Source organism: Populus alba, chromosome 15 (assembly GCF_005239225.2).
Source record: "Populus alba chromosome 15, ASM523922v2, whole genome shotgun sequence".
Lineage (NCBI taxonomy): Eukaryota > Viridiplantae > Streptophyta > Magnoliopsida > Malpighiales > Salicaceae > Populus > Populus alba.
The window spans coordinates 6,838,912-6,854,711 of NC_133298.1; the positions used below are offsets into that span (position 1 = coordinate 6,838,912).

At 33.1% G+C, this 15,800-nt stretch overlaps 1 protein-coding gene across 1 annotated transcript; it reads left to right on the forward strand.

The window, feature by feature from the left end:
* Positions 1 to 667: 667 nt before the first annotated feature.
* Positions 668 to 8,364, forward strand: LOC118057305 (ABC transporter C family member 10-like). Its single transcript, XM_035069841.2, has 12 exons — positions 668 to 1,067; positions 1,716 to 3,789; positions 3,955 to 4,275; positions 4,358 to 4,444; positions 4,610 to 5,197; positions 5,288 to 5,452; positions 6,150 to 6,444; positions 6,546 to 6,760; positions 6,845 to 7,150; positions 7,268 to 7,331; positions 7,418 to 7,657; positions 8,013 to 8,364. Exons 2-12 carry the CDS (start codon positions 1,747 to 1,749, stop codon positions 8,123 to 8,125), a joined length of 4,437 nt encoding a protein of 1,478 aa, XP_034925732.1. The 5' UTR covers positions 668 to 1,067; positions 1,716 to 1,746; the 3' UTR covers positions 8,126 to 8,364.
* Positions 8,365 to 15,800: the final 7,436 nt, after the last annotated feature.

A 15,800-nucleotide genomic window follows, 5' to 3' on the forward strand; every position in this document is an offset into this window, starting at 1 on the left:
ATTGTTAAAGAGGAATGGCCTTTTCAATTGAATATAAAAAGGATTAGTAAATATTTTAATTTTAATTTAATGAATCAACAAGCAAAAACTATTTTAAGATTCTGTCAAAATCACATGCTTTGCTTTGGAATTAATACGTTAGGTAAGAACAAATGGTGGAGGTGCATTTTGTGCATGCATAGATTTCAATAATTTATACATCCAGTCTAAAATACCGTCTGTCTACATCTATTTAAATCATATATTCCATGTCTTACAAGTCTTCGCAAAAAAATTATATTTTTATAATGTATTATTTTTTACTTATTTTTGTCAAATATTCCCAATTTTGTTTAAAAAATAAATTTTATCAATTTCTTCTTCAATGCATTAGAAGTTTCATGATAATAGCGTGTGAGAAGTGTTATTTTGTTGTATAAAATAATATTTTTTATTTAAAAATATATTAAAATATTCTTTTTAATTTTTTTTTTAAAATTTGATTTTCATATTACCACATTATAGCAATTGAAAAACATTAAAATAATTAATTTAAAAATAAATAAATCTTTTTTAAAACATTTTGACTTCACAAACAAAACAAAACCATGGAGAAGCCAATTGGAATATGAATTTGAAACGAAAGTAGAATAAAGATGAGCAGTAGAAAGGAAAGAGACTACTGGTCGGTCAGCGAGATCGGCCTCTTTGTTCGAAAGCCAAAACAAGACGGGTACATGTCAACAGACAGATCTTACGTGAGCCATGACGATTGACGACACCGGACTCTGTTCTGTCCCATGCATGCCTAGCAACATCACAATTCCCCTCTCCTTTTCCTTTCCTGCAACACCACTAATATATCCAAGTATTCAACAACACTGCAAGCATCACTTTCTCTCTGAAACTCTGGTTCCATTCCGTGTCTTTCTCTCTGAAACTGTGGTCTAAACTCTTAACACAGCGGGAGAGACCTCAAAAACTCTGAAATGAAACATTAAGAAATACAGGAAGTTCATTGGCTGACACCAAAAGGGGTGATTTTTATTTTTTGGCTTATAAAATATGGGGTTTGGTGCAATTTTCAGGTTAGTCTTCTTATTCTTTTAAATGTTATCCAGGTTTGCCATACTGCTGGTTGAATGAAAGCAAACCTGAATTTCTTTTATTTCTTATGAACTCAAGATTGGCTGACAAGCTTGTTTTCTTTAATTTAATTATTTTAATTATGATGTTAAGGTTCGGTTTTTTAAAATATCTTTAGCAAGATTTGCTTGTTAGATATTTTTGAGGATCTCACATTGTCTGTTGGTCATTAAGAAATACTATTTTAGCAAGATTTGCTTGTTAAATATTTTTGAGGATCTCACCTTGTCTGTTGGTCATTAAGAAATACTATTTTATCTTGTATTAAACGTAGACTTTTTTTTTTTTTTGCCCCAAAAAGAATTGGTAATGAACTAATGATGAAGTTTTTATCTTTTCGAAGGATTACTTCTCTACCTTTTGTTTCTCCTTTCTTTTTATGATCACATTTTCTTTAATCTTCTTTAGTTCTTTGTGAGTGATGGTACTTATCATTGTGGGGTGTGTGTGAAAAATGCTTCTTCTTCTTCATTAAAAAATCACTGATAATTAACAACTAATTATTGTTAGGTGGTTTTGAAAGATTTGATTAATTGATGATTTTTCTTGTAACACAGAGCATTGTTTTCTTACATTGTATTCCAAAGCAGGAGTTGAAAAGTAAGCAGGAAAGGAAAGCTAATGGAAGACCTGTGGACGTTGTTTTGTGGGGAATCTGTCAACTCGGATACAAGTGGAAAGCCATCTGGTTCAAGCTTGGTATTTCAACCATCTTCATGTATCAATCACGCGCTAATCATTTGCTTCGATGTTTTGCTTCTAATCGTGCTCTTATGCACTTTCATGCGAATATCTTCAGCATCTTCAAAAATATATAAAATAACACCTCGATTTAGAGGCTATTCGAGTCTGCAGATAGTTTCTGTTATACTCAATGGTGGTATCGGATTTGTGTACTTGTGCTTGGGCACATGGATCTTGGAAGAGAAGTTGAGGAAAAACCAGACTGCCTTACCATTGAGAAGTTGGTTAGTGGTGCTGTTTCAGGGATTTACATGGCTTTTGGTGGGTTTGACCATAAGCCTTCGAGGGAAGCATCTTCAAAGAACGCCATTGCGGCTATTGTCCATTCTTGCTTCCTTGCTTGCTGGTATTGTCTGTGCTTTGTCCATATACAGCGCCATTTTAGGTGAAGGAATGTTGGTTAAGATAGCTTTGGATGTCTTCTCCTTTCCAGGAGCAATATTGTTATTGTTATGTGTTTACAAGGTTTATAAACACGAGGGGAATGAAGAAAGGGACCTGTATGCTCCATTGAATGGCGAGGCCAATGGTATAAGTAAAACCGATTCCGCTGACCAAGTTACTCCATTTGCTAAAGCAGGATTCCTCAATAAAATGTCATTTTGGTGGTTGAATCCACTGATGAGAAAGGGTAAGGAGAAAACTCTAGAGGATGAGGATATACCAAAGTTGCGAGAGGCAGAACGAGCAGAAAGCTGTTATATGGAGTTTTTAGAGCAACTGAACAAACAAAAACAAGCTGAATCATCTCAGCCATCTCTCTTGTGGACAATTGTATTTTGCCACTGGAAAGACATTGTAATTTCAGGATTCTTTGCCATGCTAAAGATACTTACTTTGTCAGCTGGGCCTCTGCTTCTGAATGCCTTCATTTTGGTCGCTGAAGGAAAAGCAGGTTTTAAATATGAAGGCTATGTACTGGTTCTGACACTCTTCTTTTCAAAGAGCTTAGAGTCCTTATCACAAAGGCAATGGTATTTTAGGAGCAGGCTTGTTGGTTTGAAAGTCAGGTCCTTGCTCATGGCTGCAATATATAAGAAGCAACAGAGGTTATCCAATGTTGGCAGGTTGATGCACTCGGGTGGTGAGATCATGAACTATGTTACTGTGGATGCTTACAGGATAGGCGAGTTTCCCTTCTGGTTTCATCAGACATGGACAACAAGCTTTCAGCTTTGTCTCTCTCTTGTAATTCTTTTCCGTGCAGTGGGGCTAGCAACACTTGCTGCCTTAGTGGTTATAATAATTACTGTGCTAGGCAACGCTCCACTTGCAAAGCTACAGCATAAGTTTCAGTCTAAGCTTATGGTGGCACAAGATGCGAGATTGAAGGCTTGTAATGAGGCTCTGGTTAACATGAAGGTATTGAAATTATATGCTTGGGAAACGCATTTTAAGAATGCCATAGAAAATTTGAGAAATGTAGAGTATAAATGGTTGTCAGCAGTGCAAACGAGCAAATCATATAATGGTTTTCTCTTCTGGTCTTCTCCTGTTTTGGTCTCTGCTGCTACCTTTGGAGCATGCTATTTCCTGAAAATTCCTCTGCATGCTAATAATGTTTTCACTTTTGTGGCGACTTTGCGTCTTGTTCAAGACCCAATTAGATCAATCCCTGATGTTATTGGAGTGGTTATTCAAGCAAAGGTAGCTTTTGCACGTATTGTGAAGTTTCTTGAAGCGCCAGAGTTGCAGAATGGAAATGTTCTGCACAAGAGCAACATGGGGAGTGTGGACAATGCTGTTTTAATCAAGTCAGCTAATTTTTCATGGGAAGAGAATTCTTCAAAGCCTACATTGAGAAATGTGAGTTTTGGAATCCGGCCTGGTGAAAAGGTGGCCATATGTGGAGAAGTTGGCTCTGGCAAGTCGACCCTTTTAGCAGCAATTCTTGGAGAAGTTCCACATACACAGGGAACTGTGAGTGTATCCTTTTAGAACTTCCAGTTTAATCTTCTTAAATGTATCTTGCCATGCTCTTCCAGTCCTTAACTTTTTGGAGTTTCTTAAGAACAAATGTGCCTTAATGCAAATTTTATTTCCTATTTCATAAGTGAGCCTTTTTTTGGTCTTTATGACCTGCAGATTCAGGTTTGTGGCAGGATTGCCTATGTTTCGCAAACAGCTTGGATCCAGACGGGATCGATAAAAGAGAACATTGTATTCGGTTCGGAAATGGATAGGCAACGATACCATGACACACTTGAGCGATGCTCTTTGGTAAAGGACCTTGAGTTGCTTCCTTATGGTGATCTTACTGAAATAGGTGAAAGAGGAGTCAATTTGAGTGGTGGTCAAAAGCAGCGAATTCAACTTGCCCGGGCTCTCTATCAGAATGCAGATATATATCTCTTGGATGATCCATTCAGCGCTGTGGATGCACACACAGCTACAAGTTTATTCAATGTAATCAAATTTTCCTGATAGAAACCTCTGTCTCCACTCCTAGTTGCTAGCCTTCCCTCAATTCTGACTTGATTCTTTACAGGAATATATCATGGGAGCACTTTCAAGGAAAACAGTCTTGCTTGTGACTCATCAAGTTGATTTCCTGCCAGCGTTTGACTCTGTTATGGTTAGCATCCTTTGATTCAATCACTTTTAGGAAATAATTAGTTACTTGTTACAATTCTATGGCTGATTAAACTTCATTTTCACGTTAAAGCAATTTTTCCATAAAATTTGTTTGTTAAAGCTTTCACAAAAGAAGTACCTTGAGACAGCTCATCTTTGTAAACAGCTGATGTCAGATGGAGAAATCCTACAAGCCGCTCCTTATCATCAGTTATTGTCGTCAAGCCAAGAATTTCTGGACCTTGTCAATGCACACAAAGAAACAGCTGGTTCTGAAAGGCATACCGAGGTCGATGCTCCGCAGAGACAGGGATCATCTGTTAGGGAGATCAAGAAGAGTTATGTAGAGAGTCAGATTAAAACCTCTCAAGGAGATCAACTGATTAAGCAGGAAGAAAAGGAAGTGGGAGACACAGGGTTTAAGCCTTATGTGCAGTATTTAAATCAAAACAAAGGATACTTGTACTTCTCCATCGCTGCTTTCTGTCACCTGTTGTTTGTCATTGGTCAGATAACACAGAACTCCTGGATGGCAGCTAATGTTGATGATCCTCATGTTAGCACATTGCGTTTAATTGCGGTCTATCTGTGTATCGGAGTTACCTCAACACTTTTCTTGCTATGTAGATCAATCTCTATAGTTGTTTTGGGTCTTCAATCATCCAAGTCATTATTTTCCCAGCTACTAAATTCTCTTTTTCGTGCACCCATGTCTTTCTATGACTCCACGCCTCTTGGAAGAATACTGAGTCGGGTAAGCATCCCACCCAGAAAATGTTGTTTCCTTCATGAGGAATGGTGTGTAACTGTTGATCTGGAACTGTTTTTATTTTATGTCTCATAGGTCACGTCAGATTTGAGCATTGTCGATCTTGATGTTCCATTCACTTTGATCTTGGCCGTTGGTGCAACCACAAATGCTTATAGTAACCTGGGAGTACTGGCTGTTGTGACCTGGCAAGTCCTGTTTGTCTCCATACCAATGGTTTATTTGGCTATTCGCTTACAGGTAATTATGTTATCCTCTTACATAAGTGGTTTGGAATTGTGAGAGGCTTGGCAATGGCCCAATCTAAATAATTCAAGAATAATAATTATAAAAAAAGGCTAAAAACAATTCTTACAATGAGCTGTTCAATTCACCCAAACTGCCTGGAGTGTGGTTCTTCTGAAACCACAGGATACCGTCTCCTCTACATTTTTTTTTAAAATTCCTTACAACTTGTGACCATGTAATAACTTCAATGAAATGAAACGTAACTAATAGAATAATTTGATGTTTAATGTCTTAAATTGCCACATGTAGGAATGTAGATTGTAGGCTTAAAAAAAAGGCTAAAAGTTTTCTTGCAGTGAGCTTCAAATTGACCAAACTGCCTGGAGTTCGTAATTTTCTGAAACTGGTTATCATCCCAACGATTTTTCAGAACAACTTTCTTACTACCTGTGAAGAATCAATGCAATGCAACACAAGTAATCATCGTGTACAATCTAAAGATTACAGTAGTATTGGCATAACTTCTACAAGAATGGACGCCTTAGTTAGTCTAACAAAGGTGAACTGCTCAAATATAATGCATAAATTGATTATATGGCTGGAAGTGGCAGTATGCTGTTATGATCGCTTTCTTTTGAGGACCACTACCGTTGAAGATTGATTTACATTTATAAAGTGGATTTAAGGATTGTCTCATTCTTATCTGCAGGCATATTACTTTGCCTCTGCTAAGGAATTGATGCGGATCAATGGCACAACCAAGTCTTTAGTGTCAAATCATGTTGCTGAATCTGTAGCAGGAGCCATGACAATAAGGGCCTTTGAGGAGGAAGAACGTTTCTTCAAAAAAACCCTTAACCTCATTGACATAAATGCAAGTCCTTTCTTCCACAGTTTTGCTGCAAATGAGTGGTTGATTCAACGGCTTGAAATAGTTAGTGCAACTGTTCTTGCCTCTGCAGCACTCTGCATGGTTTTACTACCTACTGGAACTTTTAACTCTGGTGAGCATTTATGCTTTACTTTTCTTCAACTTTTTTTGAACACATAATATTACGAGCTTCCCAATTCTGACTCGTTGTAATACTTACTTCCATTACTGTAGGATTTATTGGAATGGCACTTTCTTATGGACTTTCATTAAATATGTCGCTGGTGTTTTCGATTCAAAACCAGTGCACATTAGCAAATTACATCATTTCTGTTGAAAGGCTTAATCAATACATGCACATACCAAGTGAAGCCCCTGAGGTGATTAAAGATAACCGACCTCCATCGAATTGGCCGGAAAAGGGTAAAGTGGATATTTGTGATTTGCAGGTTAGTCTTACTCGTATGATTTATTGGTGTTTAATGAGACAATTGGTGAAGGCTAGCAGACTGAAAAAGTTTAGTATCAAACAGATTAGATACAGGCCTAACGCACCACTAGTTCTTCGAGGAATCAGCTGCACATTTGAAGGAGGGCACAAGATTGGAATCGTTGGTCGAACCGGCAGTGGGAAGACTACACTTATAGGTGCTCTATTTCGACTTGTTGAACCAGCTGGAGGAAAGATCATCGTAGATGGAATTGACATCTCTAAGATTGGACTTCATGATCTGCGGTCACGACTCGGAATAATACCTCAAGATCCTACTCTCTTTAACGGGACTGTGAGATACAATTTGGACCCCTTATCCCAGCATACTGACCAGGAGATATGGGAGGTAACTTTTCAAGATCATTTGACATTTTAATCTAGTAATCATTGTCTATAAACCAGCGGAACCGTTGTTTTCTACCTTCATGCTTTCTAACTTGAAAGTTTGCTCCTTATTTTCAAGGTTCTCGGAAAATGTCAGCTTCGGGAGGCTGTACAGGAGAAAGAGCAGGGTCTAGACTCTTTAGGTATGCTTTCTTCCCCTACATGGAAAATAATGAGCGTATGCTTTCGATTGTAATAGTCAGTAAATGATTAATAAGCTGCAACACAGTTGTGGAAGATGGATCGAATTGGAGCATGGGGCAGAGACAGTTATTTTGCTTGGGACGTGCCCTTTTGAGGAGGAGTAGGGTACTGGTGCTTGATGAAGCAACCGCATCAATTGATAATGCAACTGACTTGGTTTTGCAAAAGACTATTCGGACTGAATTTTCAGATTGCACTGTAATCACAGTAGCTCACAGGATACCAACAGTGATGGATTGCACAATGGTACTTTCCATTAGCGATGGTAAGTTTCATTTCTTTAATTCTTATCTAAAAAATGCACTTATCTGTATCCTGCACATCGTGACTTTGCGGATTTGCACTGATTTGTCGCCACTCCAAGATAATCTCATGTAGCTGATCATTCATCCAAGCCATCCAACATCTTAGCAGAGGCTTATTTTTCTGGAGTGACCCCAAAATACCAGAGCTACAAGGCGATCTACTGCCAAACCTTGGTTTCCATTTGCAAAAAAAAGAGAGAGAAGAACACAGCCTAACACTTGAGAACGAGAGACGACTGAAGCTGCAACTTCATGCAGATAAATCTCAGAAGAAATTCCAAGATGTATCACTGAGCTGTTTTTGTTCTATTTCAGGAAAACTAGTCGAGTTCGACGAGCCGGAGAAGTTAATGAAGACGGAAGGTTCACTTTTTGGACAACTTGTGAATGAGTACTGGTCTCATTTACACGCTGCAGAGTCACATTGAAGCTGAATATTATGTATCGTGTATCCCACTTCTCATTTCACCCTAGCTTTGCAGCAAGGAAAAGGATGCCAGGACCAGGTAGGAAGTATGATTTATGATATTGCAACAATACTATAGGGCTAGGGAGGAGAAATGGAGAAGAGGAATATCAGTTCCTATCCTTAGTTTTGCACCTGTATTCAAACATCAAGCTTGCTAATATCTACTGGGAATAGTCAGCCATTTTTCACTAGTGTCAAGAGCTTAGTTTTTGTTAATCTTAGTTGGTGAAAATTGGAAAAATAATCATCAACAAATTTAATCCATCCTTTACATCATCCTCGGGTTGTATTTCACCAGCAATCAAGTTAAAACTTGCTTTGATCTTTCTTCTTGAGTTTTTATTAAAATAATATCTTTTTAAAAAATAATTAAACGACATTTTAGATTAATCTTGTTCTTTCAAGATTACTATGCTCGACTTGTAACAGGATGATGGATGCAAATTATTTTAATAGTTATAACTTTTTTTTGGCAATGCTATTTGTTCTTTATTAGAAGTTTTTAAACGATATGTTGCAGATATACACAAATAACAATTCTTTTTTTATTCAATAGTAACCTTATTTTTAATTGAGACAAAATCCCTTCCAGTAATTTTAAAATTACATTTTTATATTATTTTCATGTGTTTGAAAAGAAATTCATAAATTTTCATAGCTATTGGCCTCAAAATATAAACTTAAAAATTAAGGAACATGGTTAATCTCCTTAACTATCATATCAACCTATGCCCATGGGGATTATGAACTTAGCAACATGATCATATATGGTAGCAAGTTACTAGTTAATAATATATACCAAATATAAGAAAATTGTAAAATTAATGAGATGGAAATATTAAGCTGTACATAAAAAAATTGGCAAACCTCAAATATACCATAAACTATTCGGGTAATATCAATTTATATACATGCATGCATAGATTTCAATAAGATTTTGTGTGGGAGTGTAGTTTTGATTACGGTTTAAAGTATTTTTTGTTTAAAAATATATTAAATAATATATTTTTTTTAATTTTTATAAAAATTAGATTTTATATTAGCACATCAAAAACAATTCTAAAATATAAAAAAATTTTAATTTTTAATAAAAAAAATTTAATTAAAAAAAATACAAATTCAATAATGTTCCAAGCAGGCCTAATTTATACTTTTAGTCTAAAATGTCGTCTGTCTTATCTATCTAAATTATGCATTCCATGTCTTACAAGTCTTCTCAAAATAATTATTATTAACAATACTTTAAAACACGTAGGTTTTTCACGGTAGCTGTTTTTTTGCTTGCTTTTGTTTCTTTTTTTTTTTTTACATGTTTTTTTTTCCTTCTTTTTTTCCTAAAGTTGACTTCTTCTTCTTCTTCTTTTTTATTTTTTTTCAAAATTATCTTTTCTAATTTTTTTAAATATTGAGCTGATTGAAAATTTAACTATGTAGTTTTTTTACATTAAAACATTATGGATTGCTATAATATTCTCATACATTGTTTTTTTTTTCTTTTTATGATTTTTTTTTCAAAATGGTCTTTGTAGATTTTATTTTTATATATTAAGTTAGTTCAGAATTTAGCTTTGTATTTTTTTTTTTTAAAAATAATATGGATTGCTATAGTGTTTCTCCTACATAGTTTTTGTTTTGCTGCAGTATTTCCCCACATATTTTTTTTAAAAAATTATCTTTATCGAATTTATTTTTTCAATATTGAGTTGGCTGATAATCTAACTTTAACTTTCCTCACATGTTTTTTTTTTTATATTTTTTTTATTTGTTTTTCTTTTTTTCCAAAATTGTCATTTTTTACATTTTTTTTTTGTTTTTTTAGACTTATTTTTGTTGATTTTATTTTTTTACTATTGAGCTGGTTGAAAATTTAGTTTTTTGGTTTTTTTTCTTTAAAACACTGTAGCTTTCCCAACGTGTTTTTTTTTCTTTGTTTCCTTTTTTTTTTTTTCATTTTTTTTTACCCAAAATTGACTTTTTTTTTTATATAAAAAATATAGTCTTTGTCAGTTTTTTTATATATTGAGTTGGTTGAGAACTTAGCTTTGTAGCTTTTTTCAAAAAATAAAAAAAAAAACACTATGGATTGCTACAGTGTTTTTCCTTACATAGTTTTTGTTTGGCTGCAGTGTTTCCCTCACATGTTTTTTTTTTTAAATTATCTTTGTCGAATTTATTTTTTCAATATTAAGTTGGTTGAGAATTTAGCCTTAACTTTGACTTTCCCCATGTTGTTTTTTTCATTTTTTTAAATTTTTCTTGAAATTGTCTTTGTTTTTTATATTTTCTCTTTTCTTTTCATAATTATTTTTGTTGATTTTATTTTTTTTACTATTGAGTTGATTGAGAATTTAGTTTTTTAATTTTTTTCTTTAAAACACTAGATTACTATAGTGTTTCTCTACATGGTTTTTTTTATTAAATAATTTTTTTTTTCAGATTTATCTTTGTCAATTTTATCTTTTTCAAATTAAGCTGATTGAGAATTTAGCTTTTTAGTTATTTAAAACACTTTAGATTGCTACAGTGTTTTCCCACATGATTTTTGTCTTGTTACAGTGTTTCCCCACATGTTTTTTTTTATTGATATTTTTTTCCAAATTTATTTTTGTCAAATTTATTTTTTTCCATACTGAGCCAGTTGACAATTTAGCTTTTTTTCCCTTAAAACATCGTTGATTACTACAATGTTTTCCCATATGATTTTTTTTTGTTATGTTTTTTTTTTTTAATTTTCTTTATTGTTTTTATTGTTTTTAATATTGAGTTGGTTAAAAATTACAACTGTAGATTTTTTCCATGAAACACTATAGATTGTTATAGTGTTTCCCTGCATGTTTTTTTTTCCTTTCGTTTTTTTATATTTGTCAAAATTATCTTTGTTGTTTTTTTTTTTAATTTTGAGAATTATAATTGTATATTTCCTCACAAAACATTTTAGATTGCTACAGTGTTTTCTTAAACGATTTTAATATTGAGCTGGTTGAAAATTTAGCTTTAACTTTCCCCACATGTTTTTTTTTTCATTTTTTTATTATTTGCTTTTTGCTTTTTTTTCCTTCCAAAATTGTCTTCTTTTTTTCATTTTTTTTTTGTGTTTTTTTTCATAATTGTTTTTGTCAATTTTATTTTTTTAATATTGAGCTGGTTGAGAATATAGCTTTGTAGTTTGTTCCTTTAAAATATTGTGGATGATAACAGTTTTTTTTATATGATTTTTTTCACAAATCCATGATAATGCCCCAAGCTCGCGGCATCGCGCGTGCATGTCAGCTTTTACTAATATATTTAGTTATTAATATTATATTATATTATATTATATTATATTATATTATATTATATAACTGTTTTTTTCTTTTAATTTTTTTAATGAATTTTTTTTTGTTTGATTTAGTTTGTTAATGTTAATTTTTTTTTATTTAGTTATCAGATTTTCATGATACGAATCTCGGGTTTGATGAATTAACCTGATTTAACGAGTTATTTTTTTCATTTAGTTTAGTTTGTTAAAGTTAATTTTCTTTCTATTTAATTATTAGACTTTCATAATTTCATAACACGTATCTTTGAGCTTGACGGGTTAACTTGGTTTAATGGGTTAACCCAGTTAATTCTGGGTAAACCCGTTATTTTTTTTTTCTATTTAGTTATTAAACTTTCATGACGTGAATCCCAGGTTTTACGGGATAACCTGATTTAAAGGGTTAACTCAATTAATTCAATTTTTTTTCTTTTTCTTCATTAGTTTTTTCCTTCATGTTGATTTTTTTTTCTTTGTTTTTTTAATTAATCTATTTAATTATCATACTTTTATGACATGACCTTATAGCTAGACCCACATCCAATATTCTTGGGTCCGGTGTTGCAGTTAGTCTCACTTAAACTTGGGTCATGCAAGTTTAATGTTATTATTAATATTATAAATATTACTTTTAGATCAGGCGTTGCAACTAAACTCAAGATTCTTGGGTATAGCTTTGCAGAAAAACCCAAGATTTTTAAATTTTTATTTTTTTAATATTTTTTATGCAAAAAAAAAAATAACACACGGCATCGCGCGGGTCATGTATTTAGTAGAATATTCTAAAAGGCGCGGGGAAGGCATTGTAGCTGTCCCACGCCTTTTATGCATAAGAGTTTCACTGTGCACAGGGAAACTCTTAACTGTTATTTTTTTTTTGTTTTTTAAATTTTTTTCGTGAGTAGTACAAAGGTTCCATTATTATTATTATTATTATTATTATAACATATCCTAAAAGTACTATAGCTGTCTTTTTTTTAGTTTTTATTTTTTTTATTTTTCTTCTAATGATTTTTTTTTTAATTTAGTTTGTTAATGTTAAATTTTTTTTATTTAGTTATCAAAGTTTCATGACATGGATCCCGAGTTTGATGAGTTAACCTGGTTTGACGAGTTAACCCGGAATTGTTTTTATTTTTAATTAATTTTTTCGTTTAGTTTAGTTTGTTAATGTTAAATTTCTTTTTATTTAATTATCAGATTTTCATGACACGTATGCCGGACTTGACGTGTTAACTTGGTTTGACGAGTTAACCTGTTAAATTTTTTTTCTATTTAGTTAACAAACTTTCATGAGGCAGATCCAAGGTTTGACGGGTTAACTTGGTTTGAAAGGTTAACTAAGTTAATTCAGATTTTTTTCTTTTTTTTCATTAGTTTTTTTCTTTTTGTTGGTTTTTTTTTAATTACTATATTTTTATGACACGATCTTATAGCCAAACCCACATCCAGTGCTCTTGGGTCCGGTGTTGCAACCAGACTCACTTAAACTTAAGTCATGTAAGTTTAATATTATTATTAATATTATAAATATTACTCTTGGGTCAAGTGTTGCAGCAAAACTCAAGACTCCTGGATATAACTTTGCAGAAAAACCTAACACTTTTAAATCTTATTTTTTTAAAATATTTTTTTATGTTAAAAAAATTAACCTGCAAACATCGCGCGGGTCATGTAACTAGGGGTGTTCACGGTTCGGTTCGGTCCGGTTTTAACATAAAAATTCAACCGAACCGGAAAATACCATTTCTTGTTAATACAAACCGAACCGAACCGAAAACCGATTCAAACCGAACCGGTTTTGTTCGGTTCGGGTCGGTTTTTTAGCCTTAGAAACCAGAAAAACCGAAACTAATTAAGTAAAAAAAAAACTTGGCCGAATCATATTCAAAAAATCCTTGTTGAAAACTTTGAATCCAAGCTCTTCGGTTGAGATCAATTGAATCAAAATCACTGGATCTATCTTTAAGCCTTGTGCACAGAGGAGAGGGAGAGAGGGAGGGGCAGGGCCAGGGCCACTGGAAAAGGGGAAGGGGGGAAAGAGAGCGGGGAGGGAGGGATGGGGTTGCTGGAAAGGGAAGGGGGAAGGGGGAAGGTGAGCAACTCGAAAGGTTTTGGGAGGGAGAGAGAGTGGGGAGGGAGGGGTTGCTGGAAGGGGGAAAAGGGAAGGGGGAGGGTGAGTGAGGTGGAAAGGTTTTGGGGAAAAGGGAAGGGGGAGGGTGAGTGGGCTGGAAAAGTTACGGGGAAAAGGGAAGGGAGAGGGTGAGTGGGGTGGAAAAGTTTTGGGGAAAAGGGAAGGTTTTGGGGAAAATTTATTTTGTTTTAGATTTAATTAAACCGGTTCGGTTTGGTCCGGTTTAATCGGTTTAAGCTTTTTAAAACCGGAACCGAACCGGACCGGGTGGTTTTTTAAAATTTTTAATCGGTTTATTCGGTTTTTTTCTCGGTTCGGTTTTTTCGGTTAATTTTTTCTCGGTTTTCTCGGTTTAATCGGTTGGTCGGTTTTTTTGAACACCCCTACATGTAACTAGTTAAGTAATACTCTAAAAGGCGTGGAGAAAGCACTGTAGCTTTCCCCCCACCTTTTTAACTTTCTCCATTATTAATATATTATTATTATTATTATATTATTATATTATATTATAACATATCCTGAAAAGTATTGTAGCTGTCTTTTTTGTTATATTTTTTTTTCTTTTAATGAATTTTTTTTGTTTAATTTAGTTTGTTAATGTTAAATTTTTTTTATTTAGTTATCAGTTTTTCATGACACAATTTTCGGGTTTGACGGATTAATCTAGTTTGACGAGTTAACTCAGATTTTTTTTCTTTTTAATTTTGTTTTGTTTTATTTAGTTTGTTAATGTTAAATTTCTTTCTATTTAATTATCAGACTTTCATGACACGTATTCCAGGCTTGATGGGTTAACCCAGTTAATTCTGGGTAAACTCGTCAATTTTTTTTTTCTATTTAGTTATCAAAATTTCATGACACAGATCCCAAGTTTGACGGGTTAACCTGGTTTGAAGGGTTAACCCGGTTAATTCAGATTTTTTTTTCTTCATTAGTTTTTTTCTTTATATTGGTTTTTTTCTTTGTTTTTTTCTTTTTAATTAATCTATTTAGTTATCACACTTTTATAACACGACTTTATAGCCAGATCCACATCCAATGCTCTTGGGTTCGGTATTGCAACCAGACTCACTTAAACTTAAATTATGTAAGTATAATATTATTATTAATATTATAAATATTACTCTTGGGTCAAGCGTTGCAGCTAGACCCAAGGCTTTTGGGTATATCTTTGTAGAAAGACCTAACACTTTTAGATCTTAGCTTTTTTTTGATATTTTTTATACACGAAAAAAAATTAACCCGTGGAATATGTTTTTGGTTTTTTTTTTTTTCTTTTTAAGCCTTTTACTGTAGACTGCACAGTACAGTCCACAATGAAAAATCTTATGCCTTTAGTTTATTTTTTTCTATAGTTTCTTAATATTAATTTTTTTCTTTATTAGTTTTAGCCCAATTGATTCAGATTTTTTTTTCTTTTTCTTCATTAGTTTTTGTCTTCCTATAGGTTTTTTTTCTCGTTGCTTTTTTCCTTTTTAATTAATATATTTTTTAAAAAAAATTAGTTTCATTAATATTAAATCTTTTTTCTATTTAGTTATCACACTTTCATGACACGGATCCCAGGTTTGACGGGTTAACCCAGTTGATTCAGATTTTTTTTTCCGCATTAGTTTTTTCTTTCGATTTCATCTTTTAATATTGCATGCAGTCAACAGTAAAAAGGCTGATGCCTTGAGTTTTTTTTTTTTTTGATGCCTTTCACTGTGGACTGCACAGTGCAATCCACGGCGAAAAGGTTGATGCCTTCTTTTTTTCTTTTTAATTAATTTTTTTTATTTAGTTTGTTGATATTAGATGTTTTTCTATTTAGTTATCAAACTTTCATGACATGGATTCTGGGTTTGACTGGTTAACCTGATTTGACGGGTTAATCCAATTAATTATGGGTAACCCATCAATTTTTTTTTTTCTATTTAGTTATCAAACTTTTACGACGCAAATCAAAGGTTTGACGGATTAACCTGCTTTGAACCCAGTTCATTCAGATTTTTGTTCTTTTTCTTCATTAGTTTTTTAAAGAAAAACTTATGGATTACTACAATGTTTCCATACATGGCTTTTTTTATGATTTTTTTTCCCAAAATAGTCTTTGTCGATTTTGCTTCATAGTTTTTTTTTTTTTTTCTGTAAAACACTGTGAATTGTTATAATATTTCCCCACATTGTTTTTTGTTTTACTACAGTGTTTCCCCACATGTT

Excerpts from the sequence above, each read along its gene's own strand:
- LOC118057305 (XM_035069841.2), top strand. The coding sequence starts at position 1,747 with ATGGAAGACCTGTGGACGTTGTTTTGTGGGGAATCTGTCAACTCGGAT. Across the intron at positions 4,445-4,609 it reads CAGCGTTTGACTCTGTTATG|CTGATGTCAGATGGAGAAAT; the intron begins GTTAGCATCCTT and ends CTTTGTAAACAG. Across the intron at positions 7,658-8,012 it reads GGTACTTTCCATTAGCGATG|GAAAACTAGTCGAGTTCGAC; the intron begins GTAAGTTTCATT and ends GTTCTATTTCAG.